The sequence below is a fragment of the Dreissena polymorpha genome, chromosome 3, assembly GCF_020536995.1.
Source record: "Dreissena polymorpha isolate Duluth1 chromosome 3, UMN_Dpol_1.0, whole genome shotgun sequence".
In the NCBI taxonomy this organism is placed as follows: Eukaryota; Metazoa; Mollusca; class Bivalvia; order Myida; family Dreissenidae; genus Dreissena; species Dreissena polymorpha.
In genome coordinates this window covers 38,744,564-38,765,583 of record NC_068357.1, presented here as the reverse complement: position 1 = coordinate 38,765,583, position 21,020 = coordinate 38,744,564, and the positions used below count along the sequence as shown (strand labels likewise).

Here is a 21,020-nt window from a genome sequence, read left to right as displayed (position 1 = left end):
CTTAAATGAATAACTTGAAATCCATGAATGATAAACAGAATAATGCTTGAAAAAAAGCATAGGATGAATTTTTACCACGTTTGCATGCATGTAATATTGGTAATCTTCATTTCAGAAAGCATACAATTTTAATATTCAAAACTCATAAAATAAGGAACCACACGAACAACCTTTCGAACCTCAAGGAAACATAATTGACTGAAGAATAGGAATGTTATTCTAGCGACTGTGAGGTGTATAACCGTTCAATTACAGGAACATAACAATTTGAAAAACATTGTTTATAGATTTTTAGCTTGCAACAAGAGCTGTCTCCATCAGAAGACATATGCCCCCGAAAAACGCTTTTTCGAAACCTAACCACTGATTTCGAAACCTAAACGCGGACCCTAACGGACAAACAGGACGGACAGTGTGATCACTATATGCCCACCTTCAGGGGCATAAAAATAGTTTTATACAGTTTTCCCTAGTTTCAAACTGTGACATACTTTAGAAGAAAATCAGAAAAACAAAACATGTGAGTCGTTCCTAAGAATTGCTTTAAATTATTCATTAAAACATACAGGTAATAAAGTTGAATACAAATTATTATTTGCCAAATCACATCTTGTAATCCACATGCATGTTTATGTATCAATAAATAAGCATGTTTTATGTATCAATAAACTTTCAGATGAAGCAACCTTTCTTCACTGGGTACAAGTTGATGCTGAAAGTGGAACACAAATCACTAAGAAAACTGCTGGCATGTTGTAGAATTATAGTTGTGAACCTACTTGGTACCCACTGACAAGTCTCCCCGCTTTTTTCCTGATTTGCCAACATAAGTGTGATTAAATGGATAGTGTCCCCTGCAGTCATAAGTTTGATTCAGAGTACATCACAAGTGATGAAATAGTATTCAGCAAAGACTCCGCAGGCTGATTCTTCCAGAGACAGATTTGAAAGTGACTCTGGATTATAACCGTCGACTATTAATAAATAGGCTTACCAAAGAATCTTAGTTTTCTATTGATAACAGCACACAAAAAAAAACCGTGAATTTATATACATTTTTATTTGTTTAATTCCAAATTTCATTACTGGTTAAGTCATGATTTATATTTTACTAGTAATGGGAAACCTAAGTCCAATTGGCAGAAAGCAGAATACAATTCAATGGATCTCACATGTCAACAATATCAGCAGCCATAACAATGCTATAAAATGATACAAAAAAGCATGAATCTTTTGATTGGAACAGAAGATATTGAAAAATTGCAAATACACCACTGTTGAAAGGGCGAGGCAAAGTGCATACTAGCTGGAATCTATTTGATTTATATCCAATATATGAATAAGGAAACGAAACATTTAAACCTTTTTCTTAATTTTAAAATTATTCCTCAAGTCTTAAAACAAGAAAACTGTTCGAGTGGAGACGTGAATACAGGGTGAAGTGAACCTTTATCAATCCGAGTCCCGCAATAAATGAATGATGTTCCATGCATGTTTATGTGTGTATGTCCCTATACCAGTGCACATTGGGGCCAATATGGCATGTTTTAAACCCCTGTTCACAACACCCTGAATTCATGACCACGTCTAAACTGCAGATATCTGTCACCTCTGTGCACACGTTTTGGTTTTATTGTAACTAACTTTCACAAACATACAAGGTCTAATAAACCACTCGGCAGAAAGGATAAACTGTGTATATTTGATTGTTAAAAACTGCACAAAACTCTAAAGTTCACCCTTAAAACAACAGCCCAACAACAATACAGGAAAAACAAATGAATGTACATCATGTTAACCGAATTGAATAACTTTTGTCATCAAACATAAGCATTTACCGAATTCAAGCAAGTGATATGAGATTTCATATAAAGAATAACAATGCCAAAAATCATACGAGCATATAAGTTGGTTAAAATAGTTCTCACTATTTATAGTTTTATAAAGTAACACAAACTGAAATAAATTATAGAAGACAAAAATTTATACATTTCAATACAAGTAAAAGGCCTGCCTCGAATCAAAATACTACAAGAACTTGAAGACTTAAGACTGTCTCCACAATCTTGTATCTTTACCTTACCCTTTAAGTGTTTTACAAACTAAATGATTACAGTTTACAAGCTATTAAGAAATACAGAAGAGGCCTATACTGCGGCATTATTTACAGAAAAATAGTACTACAGTTTATAACAATAGTAAAAAGGCTTTAGTAACAAACAAATGCATTATATTTGATCAAAGACCACTAGCGTAAATAATACAAGTGTCTACATTGTATAACTAGTGCTATAAAAATAACATTTAATTATTTTATCTTTCCATCTCCATACAAAAAAAGTTAACAAGTATTTGATTGTTAAAAGCAATGCATATTTTCCTTCAGTTGTATTGCATGTATGTATGTATGTATGTAATCATGACTTAACCGCTCTATTTTGGTAAAATATCCACCTGAAGCAAAATAAGCATAGAGATCGGCAAACTTGATCTTAGCCATAAAGCCTTCCTCTTCAAATCTGTCACTAGTACACATGTACACGACCCAAATCGCAATGCCACAAGATGAGACAAAACCAGCGGGGAACCAGTCAAGAAATATGGGCCATCAGTCGAATGGTATACCCAATGGAGTAGAACTTGTAATAATTTACAAGGAAACAGGAAAAACCAGTCAAGTGTTGTGGGCAAACAGTTGACTGGTCCTCCTATTTCTTAAATTTTCAGAAATCGCTCATTTTTTACGTCACTGCAAAAAATTATTCCAATAATTCTGGGTTATAATTGTTCATCAAATAGCTGGATTGATGAAAATTTAACAGACACAGAAAAAAATGACAGCATTAAAACATAATGAGGTTAAAACTGGTTTGGAAGGTTACAGTCAATATACAATGACAATACACCGATCCATGTATAGAAGTTGATACTTACACCAGCACCTGACTACATACACATTAGTAAACCAGGCAACAGTCATCTGTATATACTTCTGCAGAATAGACATTTATGGATAGTGACACACGATTCATGTATACTCTTTCAAGACATTGTTTTTACATCAAAGCAAAGGCAATTTTCATGTCAAAAACATTCATAAAACCCGATGAAACTAAACATCTACCATTCAATTCCTATTTACTCAAATAACAAACCTAACTTGACTTAAATGATCAGAAATAAAATCAATGCACATACATGCATATAAGAACAAGTATACAAGTTCTTCTCAAAAGAATTTCAACTAGTTCTTTTGCATAACCACTCTGCTGCTGTTTCAAATAGCGTCTCCAATCTACGGAAATTCATACAGGTGATGGGAGCCGGCAGTTGGCTGGGGTGTGGGAAATGGCATGACAACTAACGTTGTCTACCCCTGGATGGCACACACGCTCACAAGTCACTCTCCCCATACAGCGCCGTTGAGAAGCTCATGTAGTCCAGGGCACCTGGCACGGCATCTCTGCCTGTGTAGGGTGCCATCCTCTGGATGCAGTACTCAGCCTGGTCAGGGGGCAACTCCTGACGTAGGATCTGGGCTGTGATAAATGGCTGCAAAGGGACAGGATATTGATGTAAACCATTGAATAAAGTATTTGCAAAGTCAGCAGAAATACCTGTGTGAATCTTTTAATACCATCGACTAAAGTTTAATACAGATACATCAGACAATACAAATATACACAATAGCAGTCCACAAAAGCTTATCAGTGACGACTTTTTCCACTAATCTTGTAAAGTCTCATTAAGGAAGCCTCTTTTAAGTAAAAATCTAGTTTGGGCAGAAAGTGTCGTTCCTGATTATCCCGACACATTACGCACATGCATTAAACTCTGTTTAGCAGAGTGATGCGTTAAAAAAGTCTATTATATGTAAATATTGAGAACCCTACCTTGTCTCCAGCAAGAATCTTGAAGGACTGCATGACCTGCTCCGCTGTGTCCGTGTCTGCCGTCTCGCGCGTCATGAAGTCCAGGAAGCATTCAAACGTCACGTAGCCGCTGTGGTTCGGGTCTACGATGGACATGATCCTCTGGAAGTCAGCATCGCCCTGGAAATGGCAGTCAAAACAACTGAATATATCAATATTGATCACAGATGTGGGAAAAATTATGTTTAATTACTGCATACTCAGGAGTGTGATTTAAGAGCCTTCTCAAGGGAGGAAAATGCCCACCCCCCCTTACAAGGTTCAACTTAACTCTTCAGTTGAACATAGATCCATCAAATTCAATAACTATTTGTAAAATATTTTTGACATTGAAAGGGAGGAAATCAGCTGCAAGGAGGAAGTATCACATCCCTGATACTTATCAATTACTTTTCTAGTAAAATACAGTTTGAAGTATTGTTTTATTTGAAGCACATTTTTTCTAAATAGTCAAATACTGTGTAAAGTATTGCTTCATTTTAAGCACATTTTACAATGATTTCTGAGGATTTTTTTCATCACACTGCTCAATTGTTTTGAAAATTCACAGCATAAAGCAGAAGTTGGAGCCTTGCTGCATTGTAAATAACAAACACGTACCTGTCTGTCGTCTCTGATATTGTATCCGAGGCTGACGAGGCAGGCCTTGAACTCTTTGGGCTCGAGACGACGCGAGCGGTTCTTGTCGAAGTGGTTGAACGACAGTCGGAACTCGTTCATCTGATCCTCGCTGATGCCCTTTGAGTCTCGGGTTAAAATCTGGAAAGCAAAATAAAACATGGAGTAAATAAGAATATGTAAGTTAATAATTGTTCTTGAGAATAAAGAAGTTGAGGATTGAGTGTGAAACTTTGGAGTCAGGAGCTAAAAACAATGAAATATTGTTACTTAGCATTCATTTCGTAAAAGGTAGTCCATTCATTTTGTAAAAGGTAGTCCATTCATTTCTTAAAAGGTAGTCAATATCAAAAAGCCATTAAAATTGTTTATGTGAAGATATGAAATGAAAGAAAATACATGAGTTGCTCTTTGTTTTATATAATAAGTTTATTGAGTTTTTTTCTTATTCAAATAGCTAACATGTCTTGTGTCAAGATCTGAGCGGAAACGAGCAGCATTTTCAACAACATGTACATGACGAGTTAAATGTGGAACTGTTGTTTCTCTTCAAAATCCAGTATAACAATTAGTTTCACGCAGAACTCTTTAACATTTGTTTAGTATCCATATATTGAAATAGAAAAACCTAGTTTTCATGGTTAAAATGTTTGTGGAATATTTTTTTTAAACAAATCCTCTTCTAAACAAAAGTCTAATCTAGGTGGAAAGTGTTTTCTCTAATCTAGGATAATAAATGTACTTCATGCAAATGCATCAAGTACGGTTTTCCCAGAGACAAGTTTAACCGACTCATTAGGATAAACAGCTTACACATTCCATGGTTTGTTTGTAATTCATATGTTGCTATGTACACAGGTGTGCTTTAATCAGACTCAAACCACACAATTTATATGACCAAAAAAAATGTTGAATTATAAAACTTTCCCTTCTAAAATTTACTGCAGGCAACTGAGGTCAAAACTATTAACTATTTTCAGCTTAATAAAATTATAAAAGATCATTATTTAGAGAAGCATCAGAAATTATTCTGACCTTCTGTTTTCTGAACTATGAACAAAGGTTATGTCTTTCTCAAAACATGAAAAAGTCAACAGTGAAAAGAATGCAAACATAATTCCTGAAGTGACAACTCAACATTGCGTAGTGAAACTCCCGAAAGAAACAACTTAAATTTGTAAATATCAATCTAACAGAACATGAAGGAATAAATCTAAGTAAAGTCAATGTTGAAATTTTGATTGAAAAAAAGAAAATGACCAAATTTTATACTTAATACCTTTTTCTGCAAAAAAACAAATACATAAAAAATAAACAATTTATACAGTTTGCCTTGCCTCAAAATAAATAATGCATGTTGTAAGTTTTTAAGTAGCTGTATGCATGTTTGAAGAGACTACATGTTCAAAAAGCATGAATCAGCGAGGTGAGTCACCAGACAGTACAAGTGAATGAAATTAAATTATGCAATACCTCTACTTCACTGTCAGTACTTGAATATGTTATACTTGTTAAATTGTTGCTGTCTTCACTTTCGAAAGACTCTACTCCATAGAACACTGTGGAATCGTAGTGTAAGGAACGCACACAACGCACTGGATCACTAACATACTTCATAGTGCTATCCGCATAGGCAAATGGCATGTTAACATTGTTTTCAGTTTTATATGATATTGAATCGTTCCTTGAATTTCTCTTTGTCTGATGACAGTTTGAGTCTGTGTTTTCGCTGTCCTTAACAATAACAGTTTTATTATGATTTTCCTGTCCCTTAGTGTCTTGATTGGTGATAATTTCTGTGTCATTAACATATATTGGTTCTTTCTGTAATGCCAGTGACTGCAGCCCTCCAAGAATGGAACTTTCGCCAAATTCAAATGCAAAATTTGAACTATCATCAAAATTGAACAAGTAATTGTACGAGTTTTCATGATTGTCCCAGTTGTAACTGCGTCCGTAGTTGACTGAGGAGTTTTTCCTGCTTGCCCCACAGTTACATGAGCACTTGCACCCCCTAGGTGGCAGAGGGGGTGGGGCTGATAACTGGTAATCCGTCAAGTCATACATTGTCACCACATATAAGTATTCAATAACACTATTCAAATTTCTTATAGTCCACTCTTAAACCTTTGTAATTTGCAATGATACTTAGCTCTTAACAATTGTTAAGCACAATCATAATTTAACTCCGAATTTCCAATATACTGCTCTTTCTTAACTCCTGATAATAAACATTACACTAAAACCTTCTACGTTTTATATCCATCTAGTAGGACACACTGAATAAATTTCCTTGCGATATGCAGCTTTGTTTACCTAACCAATGCACACAACTGAATCCAACCATTAATGCAACATTCCCTTAAATAACCACATCCTTCAACGGCAGGTTGCCACAATTAAAGCCAACCTAGACAAGGCATAATGAGTAATCTCTAATTAATGATTCCTCTGCAAAGACACTTGATGATTTAATCAGCGAAATGGCAGTAGTATATTTTTTGCTTTCAGTTACAAACAGATTTTTAGATAAGAGACAATTTCAAAATCAATGGTGCAGTAACACTGGGCCTGATTTGACAGATAAAGCAGTTCTCTCTATTTACTTGCAGTACATGACATCAATCAATTATCACTGAGCTGTCAAGTTTAATTGGTTCATTTTCACAACTTTAAACGTGTGATATACCCTTAAGGGTGCATCAAACTGCAATTCACATCTATCTCATGAGATCATGGTCTAAATGTGAGCATAATTAAATATAAAATCTGACAGCTAACAATTCAGATGCTGTCTCAAAGTCTGCCATTGACCTTACATTAAAAATAAACCTATCAATTAACATTATCTGCCTTAATCAAAATGCAATCCACATCAGCAAATCTTGCCCAACTAGAAAAACTTGTGCAAGCAAAAATGATGGTGTAAATAAGGGTTTAATTAATTAACGATGATGATTAACTATGATCACAAAGCTGAATTTTGGCCATAGACATTTGACTTTAGATATTTAAATTTTATTTCCTGATAATATTTCACATTTTTGATGCTGTTGTTTTTCAATAATCAATCAAATGTAGGAAATGTCAAAACCTATCTGTTACTTTGTATTTATCTAGGCGACATGTTTTAATAATTGATTTATTCAAAAACAATTAGACAGGAAATAAGGTCATAAATGAAAATATTTTTTGTTTTATGTTTTCCTTAAAAAAAAGGTTTTAAAGTTTGTGAATGTGTATTGTGTACAATAATTATTCTTTTCTTATATCCCATAGACTTATTGTTGGTTTAAATCTTTTTTTAAGTTTTGAACAGAATTCACATACTGTAATAATAATAATAATTACAGATATGATACTTTTGTTTACTTTAATTTCTTAAATATTACACACATTTTTGCATAAGCCTTTAACAGAAGTAATAAACAAGAGCTGTCTCCATAGGATGACATATGCCCCCGAAAAACACTTTGATAGAAGTAATGAGCATTTTTTGAAACCTAAACGCAGATTTCGAAACCTAAAGGCGGACCCTTAGTTCAAGGTCAAGGTCAAAGGGGTCAAAATGTGTGTGTGTATGGTGTGCCTTGTCCATATACACAAGCATACCAAATATGAATGTTACATGAAGCGACATACATGTAGAAGTTATGAGCATTTTTCGAAACCTAAATGCAAAGTGTGACGGACAGACGGACAGACAGACAGACAGTGCGATCACTATATGCCCTCCTTCGGGGGCATAAAAAGTAATAAATATCAAATATGTATTCTATGCTTATGTTTTATATATAATAAGAATGTTAGGAATACTTTTAATTTGTGATTCCCTTCAGTCTAAGTTCCTACATGGTCTACATATCTTTGAACAATATCTTTCAATAGGTACATAAGAGAAATTGTATAAAGCACAATCATTGAAAAAAGATCCAAAATGTGTAGCAACATTAAACATAGAATTTACCAAGCTGTTTCTGATATAAAATCTATTCTCTTTCATTATTTGGGAAACATTCTGATTAGTTTGTCCGACATATTGTTTATTACATTATTTTACAAGTAGTAAGATAAGTAATGTTAAGTTAAGTACAACCAACATCATAGTGTACATAATAGAAAAGCCACTATTGAATAATGAACATATTATATTATTGCCATTTTGACATCGGCATTGTTTACATTTACCTGATAAATGTATGCCAATCACATGCCAAAATGCTTACAGGAATGTAACAACTTCACTCTTTCCTATTCTGTTCAGAGCCTTTTAACCGAGAGCATTCCCTGTGTAGTGTTTCAGATTTAGACTTTTTACAGCCTGCTGTTTGGACAATTTGTAATGTATTGTCACTTTTTTCCCCACCTTCATCACATCAAATTATCAATGTTGTTGATTCAGTTTGTATTGCAGCTTTAAGGTTATGATTGGTGGAAGCTTGTTTGTTTTTTAATTTGTTGATTGTTAGTGCGTTTAATTTTTGTTCTTTTTATTCATGCATAGAATCTTTTTTTTTGGACTTACTTTTTTTTAATATATCATTTTCATTTGTATTTAAATATATGTTAGATAGTTCATATTCTAAGAATTTTCTGAGGTTTTCAATAGATAGTTCAATGTTGTGTGCATGTCGTAGATGGGCGAACAGGATTCTCTCACAAAGTTCAATACTTACATTCTACAACAAGGTGACAATGTCTTTGTGAAGCTATGTCGATTCATTACCTACGCTGACTTTAGATGAATATTTATCTACCATATTAAAACTGTACTCTAAATTCAGACCACTTAACACATATAGCTTGATGACATTTTTTATAAAGCCAATATGATTATGACATAAGTCATTATATAAAATCTCAATGTTATTAGAATACAAACATATCGCAAAAAGTTAAAAACACGGGCCTTTTCGGCTGCATTTTGGGAAAACGCCACACTGAAATTTTGGGAATTTCGCGTCGTGAAAAAGCCCATTTTGGGAAAAAAAATAATCGCAAAACTGGCTCAATTGGGAAAAATAATCGCATGTAAATAGTGTTTCTTATATTTCAAAGAAGCTGTTAACTGGTAAATAACGACTATTTTGATAACGTATTATTACAATTTTAAACAAGGGACAAAATTGTCACAAAACCAGGTTTTCATTGTGAAAAAAAAATCTGATAAAGGGAGAAAACTAAAATTGAACTTTTGAAATGACCAAAAAAAATTAACCCCCTTTGTAAGTTTTTTTTTTTTTTAAATCTATTTTTAGTCGTGGCGACCTTGACATTGGAGATATTGACGTGATTCTTTCGTGGGACACACCGTCCGATGATGGTGAACAAATGTGCCAAATGATTTTAAAATCTCACAATGAATGACATAGTTATGGCCAGGACAAGCTCATTTATGGCCATTTTTGACCTTTGAACTCAAAGTGTGACCTTGACCTTGGAGATATCGACGTAATTATTTCGCGCGACACACCGTCCAATGATGGTGAACAAATGTGCCAAATGATTTTAAAATCTGACGATGAACGACATAGTTATGGCTCGGACAAGCTCATTTATGGCCATTTTTGACCTTTGAACTCAAAGTGTGACCTTGACCTTGGAGATATCGACGTAATTATTTCGCGCGACACACCGTCCAATGATGGTGAACAAATGTGCCAAATGATTTTAAAATCTGACAATGAACGACATAGTTATGGCCCGGACAAGCTTATTCCGCCAGCCCGCCAGCCCGCCAGCCAGCCAGCCAGCCCGCCCGCATTCGCCAATCTAATAACCAGTTTTTTCCTTCGGAAAACCTGGTTAAAAATATTATGAACATGTGTGATAAGTATAGGTTTTTTTATCTGATTTTGGGGAAAGGGCCGGGCCTTTTTTGAGGGGAAAAAATCGCACGAAACGCCGGATTTTAGGGAAAATAAGGAAAGTCTTAAATAATCAATTTTACATATTTTACTGTTTTTAAAACAAAATAAAGGTTAAAAAAAAAGGTTAAAAAAAAAGATTTTTTTTTCGATTGGGAAAAAAACAACCAGATTTGCATTGGGAATGGGGCCAATATTCGGACCCGTGGCATAGGGCGGAAAAGGCTTGAAACATTAACTATTGAAATTCCCTAACTGGCTGTGGTTACCAGGGAGATGTTCTGTCTTCAAAACCTCCTTAAATCTAATCTTATCCCTATGGCAACAATGTCTTTCAATTTCCCTTTAAAACTTTCATTAAACAATCTGTAATCCTCAATCGCTTCACATATTTGCATATCAATACAACAGCCAGATGTAACAAGTCATACACACTGGGCAGCTCAAGTTGAACAATGTTCAACCCCCAGTTCAGCTATAACATGTATGTATAACCAGACATCACTGTGACTGCTAGCCAGCTCCCAAACAAATTCATCAGTACACAAATAACCATAACAACCCTGTGTTTAAGCCATATGATATCTGGCAAAATCATGTTAATGCATATTATGTGGTTGAAATTTAAGTGCACTCTGTACACATTAAATCATTAACCGCAATGAGGACAAATTTTCTGCATGTTTTAAATTTAATAAGTTTGATAACATTTAATTGTACAAAAAGATGTTTACAAATAAGGAAAATGTTTTTAGTGCAATGTGTTAATGAAACAGAATATGTGGATACGTTATCTTATCTATTTATCTTAAATTACAAAGCGATCAAATGCTGTTGAAGGAAACCCCGCTTCACTTTTCTTGATCTTATCCGAGTTTCTGGAGCTTCTTTCGACACAAAACTGGTTGCATCGAAGATACGTTGTATAGTATTGTTCTACCGTATTTTCCCTTGTAAAGCACGCGGTTTTTTACCTCCAAATTTCAAATAAAAAAGTTTGTGCGTGTTGATACAACGCTATCCTGGCTGCTAAATTGCAAAAAATTCAATTCGTTATCATAAATATTCATAATAGCCGCCATTTTTTATTCCAGAAAACTACACCCTATAATCTTACAGACTGAAGGGGCCGTTGTCGAAACAACAAAAAGTTGGTAACGGCAGATATGAACGGGGTAGCATTAGTTATTTACAAAAAATAAAATGTTTGAATAAAGTTTGGGAACATTTATTTGTCTGTGTTTGTGCACTTCTACGGCAATTTTCGTTGGACTGGTAAAGGTATTTGGTCTTTTTTGCAGGTAACCGTAGGTGTGAACAGGGACTTGTTAAGTGTTTTCCAGTTTGGTCCAGGTTTTTGGCGACTTCATTGTTCTTCACATTCACGCCTATGTATCGTGACAAACAATAACCCAACTTGTCCAACATAATAGATAAACAGTTATACGTCAATACTGACATATCTCAACAACTGTAGCCCTGTCTCCCATGCGCCAGGAAGTTTTTATTCAGCATTCAAATTTAAAGCCCATGCTTTCACCATGAAAAAATGACACCATGTACATGAATTCCTATTTTCTCATGTTTTACACGAAATGCACGTGGACTGTTAATCTTTTGCTAGAAAATTACAAAATTGTCAGAAAAGTATAGTGCTATGCAACCCATGCTCCTAATCGTAATGACGCTTCTTATTTTGAATGCTTAATTAAGCTTTCCAATGCCCCGGATTATTGGATTGCGCAATAGAAAAATGGTGGCCATTTTCGGCCTGATTTGGTGGTTTCATTGTCTTCTAATATTTTTTTCTCCTTTTTTGCATTAATAAAACAGCCTGCACGCTATACATGGGTGCGCGCTATACAAAGGAAAATTAGGTAAATTGTAATATGTCCTACGAGACATATAAACCTTGATTTTGAGTGGAAATTGTTTTTCTATATTTACTTACCAGATATAAGACATTAATGAACGTATTTTGCTATTAAATAACTTACTTTGCCATTTAGTTATTGAGCTGAAACCATTTATTTATATTAAGGAACAGTTACATTGGCACAATTAGCACTATACCAGTTTTGGATTATCCAGGATAGCCAAGATATAAAGGGATATAACTCTTTTATTAGAAAATCAACCAAAGAATTCCTTCTTGTGTTTGAAGAGCCAGTTAAGTCTGACTAGTAGCATTTTCATGACACCATTTTTCTGTTAACACTTCAAGCTTACCATGTCATTTAAAAACAATCACAATTTACATGAAACCATTATCTTCAACTGGCACACATAGTAAAATTTTGATATTTCATGGTTTGGGGGAGTTTAATAATTCTTAAAAAATATTTATAAATTCACTAAGTACTAACAAGGTGATCTATTTTGTTAATATGAATGGCACATATGTTTCTGTGTGTGCCACACAGTAGGAATAAAATGCCGTCAAGAATACTGACCTGATTCTCTACTTCGTTAATGTTCCTAGCAATGGCCGTCAACAGCTGCTCCCAACCAACACGTAGGGTCTGAAAATGACAAATACCATGACATAATGAACAGAAAACATTTAGAACATATTTTCTTCACCGTGACAATTTGTTAAGCCCAAAATAGTACCCATTTAATATTTATTGTTGTAATTCTAAATTGTAGTCTCCATTACTAGAAGCAGTAGACATACACAGAACTGGAAGCACAACAAAGTTATTGAAATATGAACGAAGTCCAAGTGTCCGCTGTGACCTTGACCTTTAAGGCAACAACGACATTTTCTTAGAGACAAGCTGTCTTGAGATCATGATTAATTGTGCACATTAATTTTAAAATCCCATCATTCATAACCATGTTATGGGCTGGCTGCACATATGAACATTCACTGTATACACATCAGAATCATCCAGTGTTCACTATGACCCTCATCTGAAGATACAGAATTGGCTGTTCCATAACACGTCATCTTTATATGATGATCACTTGAGCCAAATTTTTTTTTTTTTAAGCTAGAGCTTTGTCACAGACGTGACAAATACCCTCACATGCCGCATTGACACATAATAATTTGCATGTCGTCTTCACAAAAAACAGCGTACACCATGCTCAATATTTAAAACGCACTAAGTGACCCGATGACCTGGTTTTTCACCCTGCATGGCCCATGTTCTAACTTGACCTACACATCATCTAGATGCAACTTCTGACCAAGTTTGGTGAAGATCGGATGAAAACTACTTGAATTAGAGATCGGACACCATGCTCAATGTTTAAAACGCACTAGGTGATCCCCTGACCTAGTTTTTGACCTGCCATGACCTATGTTCGAACTTGGCCTAAACATCATCTAGATACAACTTCTGACCTAGTTTGGTGAAGCTCTGATGAAAACTACTTGAATTACAGAGCGGACAACATGCTGAATGTTTAAAACGCACTAAGTGACCCCGTGACCTAGTTTTTTACCCAGCAAGGCCCATGTTCGAACTTGGCCTAGACATTATCTAGATACAACTTCTGACCAAGTTTGATGAAGATGGGATGAAAATTACTTGAATTAGAGAGCGGACACGGACCGACCGACAGACAAGCTCACTCCAATATATCCCCCTAAACTTCGTTTAGTGGGGGTATAATCATGAACAACGAAGTTAAAAGCTTTTCACAAGTTAATAAAAATAGCCAAATATTTCAAGTGAACTAATTTGCAAACGCCATTAAAATCTTTGAAATGATTGCCATAGTTACCTCCATTGTGTAGTGAGTGTATCTATTTTCGAAGATCATAGCTTCCTGTACCTCCTGAAATAAATGGCAAAAGAAAGTTTAATCATTCATCAATAAGGCATGGATTTTTTTTAACTTCCCCACAGTGTCAGGTTGGAAACCACATAAGTTAAGCCCACACCCACTGGGTCATCTCTTGTTACCACTATTGTGTAATTTAATGATGGAAACACTTAATAAATGAAGGGTAGAAAATAAAAACAAGGGCTGTTTGTAAAACATGCTAGCCCCCCATATGGGCTGTCAGTTGTAGTGGCAGCCATTGTGTGAATTTGTTTTTTGTCACTGTGACCTTGACCTTTGACCTAGTGACCTGAAAATAAATAGGGGTCATCTGCCAGTCATTATCAATGTACCTATGAAGTTTCATGATCCTAGGCGTAAGCATTCTTGAGTTATCATCAGGACACCATTTTACTATTTCGAGTCACTGTGACCTTGACCTTTGACCTAGTGACCTGAAAATCAATAGGGGTCTTCTGCCAGTCATGATCAATGTACCTATGAAGTTTCATGATCCTAGGCGTAAGCATTCTTGAGTTATCATCCGGAAACCATTTTACTGTTTCGAGTCAATGTGACCTTGACCTTTGACCAAGTGACCTGAAAATCATTAGGGGTCATCTGCCAGTCATGATCAATGTACCTATGAAGTTTCATGATCCTATGCCTAAGCGTTCTTGAGTTATCATCCGGAAACCATCTGGTGGACGGACCGACGGACGGACGGACCAACCGACGGACCGACATGTGCAAAACAATATACCCCCTCTTCTTTGAAGGGGAGCATAAAAATTACCAAATATGGCATAACCAGACTTTATTCATGAATCCCACAAATCTAACAAGATTTAATACATGTGCATAATGTGTCATCTCAGATTAGCCTGTGCAGTCTGCTAATCAGCGATTACTCTTTCTGCTTTTATTTCACGTTCAAAATAAGTCTCTTCTTTGCGAAAAATACAGTTAAGGCAAAAGTGTTGTGCTGACTGCAGGGGCTTCTATGGGAGCCACTTGACACACATGCATCAAACCCTGCTTAGTAAGAAAGCAATCCCCTTGTGCCCTCACCTGGTTGATGGTCTCCAGGTCATCCATGTGGGGCTTGTACTGCTGCACAGACTTCTCGTACTGGTGCAGTTTGTTGAGCTGATCCTCCAGCGAACCCTTCATCTGTATCGTGATAGACGCCACCGCATCCAGCTGGTTCTCTATCCACGGGCCCACAACGTTGGCCTTTTGCGCGAACTCTCGACGCAGACGCTCATTGCGCTGCTGCTTTGCCATCTCCCCGCTGAGTGTGCTGTCTCGCTGCGGCACCAGTTGGCGCACGTCTGACCACTTGCTTGCGATGTCCTGGAGATGGCCATGAGAAAATATTGGTGAGTTAGTTGTAAAACATAGTTATGTGTCGTTGTACGTGGTAACATGTGATCACATATAGGGAAATGTCAATATCTAAATTTTGAAAAGTGTGCTGCATTGCGATAAATCTTGTGATTCTTTGCCCGCCACACATCCACCCACAATGTCTTGCAGCTCTTTGGTTGTTCAGTAATTTTTTTATAAGTGGGTGAAAAAAGAACATGTACTAGGTTGGGTTATTTCTCTTACCTATCACAAGCAGCATCATGTTACATTTATGTGTAAGACATTTCCCTGTAAGAGGTCACATGTTCATCATATATACAATCATATGGATAATGGGAGCTTAAAAATCCACGGGAATGATGACATGCACTTACTATTTCATGGTACAATTTTAACCGTGCCATCACATTTATTAACTTAATAAAGGTATAAATACATTCTAATTTGTCCATGCATGCAGTTTAAATGCATCCATAAGGGAATGTTAATATATTACTTCAAATGGTTAACTGATGCAGCATATTTGAAACATTTGCAGAGCATAAGAAAATAATTGTCAATGCAGATATCAAGCACCAACCTTGTTTATTACATTGTTAGCACATCTACATAGCAATTAAGACACCTTCAAAACCACTAAACCAAATTTGACACCATGATTACACATCTGATTGCTGTTAATAAATTATCCACTTACATTGTTTGTTAGTACTGGTTCCTACCAATTAAATACACAAGAAACTATTAAGTGTCATGCTCACATTGACTAACATGCCAAAAATTCACCTTTACACATTTACCGGTAGTTAAATTTTTTAATTAATTAATATTTAAGAAAGAAAAGCTGAACATGTGTGGGGAAAACTTATGTACATGAATGCCCCCAAAATTCAGCTGGTTGTCAAAAAACTGGGTAAATGTCAATACAAACTTTGATTGAGGAGTAAAATGACTCATGCAAGTTCAGGTCATTGTGAATAGGAACACAAATCCGTGATACCCACTTACTTTAACCCTTTCCCACTAAGAAGCAAAGTGAAAATGGCTATGTGCAAAAAGCATAAAATCAGAAGAGCCTGCAAGAAACTCGCAGTCTTTTCAGGTTTTGTGCTATTTTTGCTGCTCATCACTATCTAAGAGTTTGAAATGAAGCTTTTAAAACTTGAATCAAGTAAGAAAGGTCTTAAATTAAACATAACTTTGTAAAGGACTACAAATGCATGAACAAACGTACCTAAGTGGTAAAGTGGCTTTGCATGTTAGTTACCAAACTTTCTTGAATATCATAACACATTTTTTTACTTGTATCCATATTTTCACTGCATGTTATGTACCGGTACAACAAAATGTCCTGGATTTACTATCATTAAGTATCATGCAAGGTATTTTGGCCGCCATTTTCAATAACAAACAATCTCAAATGTCAAAAGCAAGAAAGAATGCCTTCAAATTTGCACTTGAAAGAAAGAATGTTAAGGTTTCAGTATACAAAGAATGCAAAACAGTCGTATCTCATCCCTTTTCTCTCAAGAAAGTGTTTTTAAATAAACAAGCTTTTCCCCGAATTTGAATCACCTCCAAGTGCGTCTAACACAAGGCGGCATATTGGAAATTAAGGTATTTGCTTTATTTTATCTGTTTTAGTTTGTATATGTGTTTTTTCAAAGAAACAAACAAAATTTTCCCCAAAATTTCATGAACAATAATACCTTATGATGAATGACTTAACATTTGCACGAATAAAGAACGATGATGTAGAGTTATATGTAATTCCTCATTTTTTAATTAAAGGTCTTAATTCTTAACATAACTATTAATTCAGTTTTAAGTCATAAAAGCACAACTCTTACAAACAATAACAGTACACTATACAACAGCTGTGTCTTTTGAAGATATGTGTTTCACTATATTACAAACAATAAGTTAATAAATTGATATGCAAATTAAGGGGCAAAAGATGTGCATATTTATAAATGGAACTACAAGTTACAGACATATGATTTTGAATATTAGGACATTTTAAACTGACTCGGCTAATTGGAAAAGCCAAATAAACAGGTCTACAAGTGCAATCATGTCACTGAGGCAATGAAATCCCAGCTACATCTTAATTGCTTGATTTTCAAGGTACTTAAAAACCCAACTAAAATAATATAACAGAATTGTATCGCAGCATTATATGATATTATTATTGTGCCAATATTCATGGATTTATTTACACTCTATTCTTTCTTGAGATGGTGGAAGCAAGATCCCAGGTGTTAAAAGCTAAGAAAACATGACCACAAATATCCAAAGAGACAAGTACAACACACACATGCTATAACCACGTAATACTGCTGCCAAGCTTTCCCTTTTGATATGACATTAACAAGCCAAGGACTAATGAGCCTTATATGGCAGAACTTGTGTTTTCCTATTTCTATAAGAAAACTGTGCAAATATAATCCGTAAATTTCAAATGACTTTAGATTGTCCATCCATAAAAAAATTACGATAAGCAATTACAATAAGCAGCCTTGAGTTGTTTTTGTTTTTTTTAATTATGTATAAGATATGGTCAAGAAAGGCAACACAAAATTTTGAAAAATTATGCAGGAAATTTTTGTCTACAATCAAGTTAATGGGCAATGCACAAACCATTCAGTATTTTTTTAGCATGGTAAAAGCTATAAAGGAACATCTGTGGCTTGTTAATTAGAAAATGCCAAGCAGCAAAGGAACATCTTAAGAAATTGGCATGAAGTCAAAGACAGCTAGATGAATAAGTGCCATGCTCTGTGAAAAGAGGGTTTAATGCATGAGCGTAGTGTTGTCCTACATTAGCCAGTGCTGTCTGCACAGGCTAATCAGGGACGACACTTTCCGCCTACAATGGATTTTTGCTAAGAAGAGACTTCTGTAAACAAAAAATACCATAATAATGTAAAGTGTCATCCCTGATGAGCCTTTGAGGACTACACAAGTTAATCTTAGGTGACACTTTACGCACATGTATTAAACCCCCTTTTCACAGAGCACGGCCCATATAAGACTATGAGAAGACTAGTAGCAGGTGTAACAGTATGATCACTATTCCATTTATCATATAGTACAATAAGAAAACAGGCAAGTGTAATTTAAATGTTGCAACATTGACAAAGTTGAGATTGACTACTACTGCCCTAGAAATTGACAGTTTCATAAACTGAACCATACTGTACTGTTGTTTATACTGTTACACCCTGAACAATGAAAGCCATTGAGCCCAGTTACCACATGTATACTAACCTCCTGTTCAAAGCCAAGCATGAAAAAATATCATTGGTCATGATCATACATGATAGCTAATAGGGGGCATTGACAAAGATATTTTCAGGAAAATTCTGGTTTTTATTTCCAAGTATGTCTCATTTTGCCTCAAAAAACCTTTGGTACTGGTTTCAGAAATGCTCAAGATCTATAAAAACGTTAATAAAATAACTGAAGAAAAAACTTTATTTATAAATTGTGTACCAATAGCAAAATAAGCTTTTTCCTTTTTGGTAGGATAGTTGAGGAAATAATCGTATTTATATTATCATTCCTCTGCAAACACTGCGACATAAGTTACAAATAATGATTTCCTTTACTGAAAATAACATTTAAAAAAGCATTCATCTATAGCCAGAAATTTCCTGAAACATTTTGTCAACTTAACATTCTATATTCTTTTATACCATACACAATGCATCTAGCAAATGAACAAGCATCAATGAACACATATTTTTATAAAACTGACTTAAAAATCATTTTAAATTAATTGCATAAAATAACACCTATAGTGAAATCAACATTACTTATTTTTAATGGCACAAACACAAAGACAAAGTCCTCTCTTAAGTCCAAAAAGTATACAGTAAACAGTATTGAATGTTATAACAAGGGACAAAATTGTCACAAAACCAGGTTTTCATTGTGAAAAAAAATCTGATTAAGGGAGACAACTCAAACTGAACTTTTGAAATGAACAAACAAAATTAACCCCCTTTGTAAGTTTGTTTCAAAATAAATCTATTTTAAGTTGTGGTGACCTTGACATTGGAGATATTGACGTGATTCTTTCGTGCGACACACCGTCCCATGATGGTGAACAAATGTGCCAAATAATTGTAAAATCTCACAATGAATGACATAGTTATGGCCCAGACAAGCTCATTTATTGCCAATTTTGACCTTTGAACTCAGTGTGACCTTGACCTTGGAGATATCAACGTAATTATTTCGCGCGACACACCGTCCAATGATGGTGAACAAATGTGCCAAATGATTTTAAAATATGACAATGAACGACATAGTTATGGCCCGGACAAGCTTGTTCCGCCCGCCCGCCAGCCCGCCAGCCAGCCCGCCCGCATTCGCCAATCTAATAACCAGTTTTTTCCTTCGGAAAACCTGGTTAAAAACCTGGTTAATAAAAAGCATCTGAACTACATAGCTCTGACATAACATACCCTTGAAAAGTCAGTAAGAACACTAAGCCGTATGTCACCTTTAAACTAGCAGCTACCAAAGCACCATGGCATAAACAACCATTTTATTTATTACTTCAATAATAAATCTGTAAACATCACTGTGAAAACATTTTTTACACTGATAAGGTCTTTGCAATTTTCAATGGTAAGCAACTTATTAATATTTATAACCATTACATTCATGGACATTCCAAGAAATAAACACAGTTAGCTTAGAAATGGCGGTTAAACACTGCATAAAGCAAAGCTTTTTTTCCATTTTTTTTTTAGAAAACACAGACAAGTGAATGTTTCAACCATAAAACCACTGAGTATTTAAGAACTGCGGAAGCCAATACCAGAGTCATGGATTTTTGTAACAAAATATTTAACCTAACCAATGGCGGCTGGCCTAGTACCACCATTTAATTACAACACCATTCAACTTTAGGGCCGTCCACCAAGGAAGAGGCAGACTGGCATCATGGAACCTACAAGTCTTACCCAGGGCTTCCCCTGGCTCAAAACTTTCTGTAGCCAAATTTACCTCACAACATAAACATTCTTCAAATTATAGCTGTTTTATAAGGTTTATATAAAAAAAAATGTAGCCAAATGAAAACTTTATACACAAAGTTTGCTAATTTGTAGCTGATTTAAAGTCACCAAATAGACATTTCTCTAGCCAACTTTGCTACTTTTAAGCCAATGGCTGATTTGGGAAATGGCAGCGTAAGCTGTGTCAATACCTGTGGGTTTACGGTGGTGTACGGGTTCTCTGGGTTGTTGATGCCGATGGAGGATGAAAGACGGAGCACCTCCTGGGAGAGGCGCATGATGGAGTTGTACTCCTTGTCAGCCTCGGGCAGCGTGGACTTGAACTGCTCATGGGCCTCAAACAGCTCCTGGGAATCAATGGAAAACACCATGAAACATTGGTCTAAAGTGACATGATCTCCGAAAATTTATTCCATAACTGACTT

The 21,020-nt window shown here is 35.3% G+C and overlaps 1 protein-coding gene across 2 annotated transcripts in view; it reads right to left on the bottom strand.

The window, feature by feature from the left end:
- Positions 1-1,041: 1,041 nt before the first annotated feature.
- The window catches only part of LOC127873700 (alpha-actinin-like), a 60,358-nt gene continuing 40,379 nt past the window's right edge, over positions 1,042-21,020 (bottom strand). For both annotated transcript variants that reach the window (XM_052417647.1, XM_052417646.1), the window contains exons 16-22: positions 20,787-20,942; positions 15,266-15,550; positions 14,153-14,206; positions 12,871-12,939; positions 4,533-4,691; positions 3,894-4,052; positions 1,042-3,552 (exon numbers count right to left, since the gene is read on the bottom strand). In XM_052417647.1, coding sequence (XP_052273607.1) covers positions 3,394-3,552; positions 3,894-4,052; positions 4,533-4,691; positions 12,871-12,939; positions 14,153-14,206; positions 15,266-15,550; positions 20,787-20,942 — 1,041 coding nt within the window. In that variant the 3' untranslated portion in view covers positions 1,042-3,393. The remainder of the gene's footprint in view (positions 3,553-3,893; positions 4,053-4,532; positions 4,692-12,870; positions 12,940-14,152; positions 14,207-15,265; positions 15,551-20,786; positions 20,943-21,020) is intronic.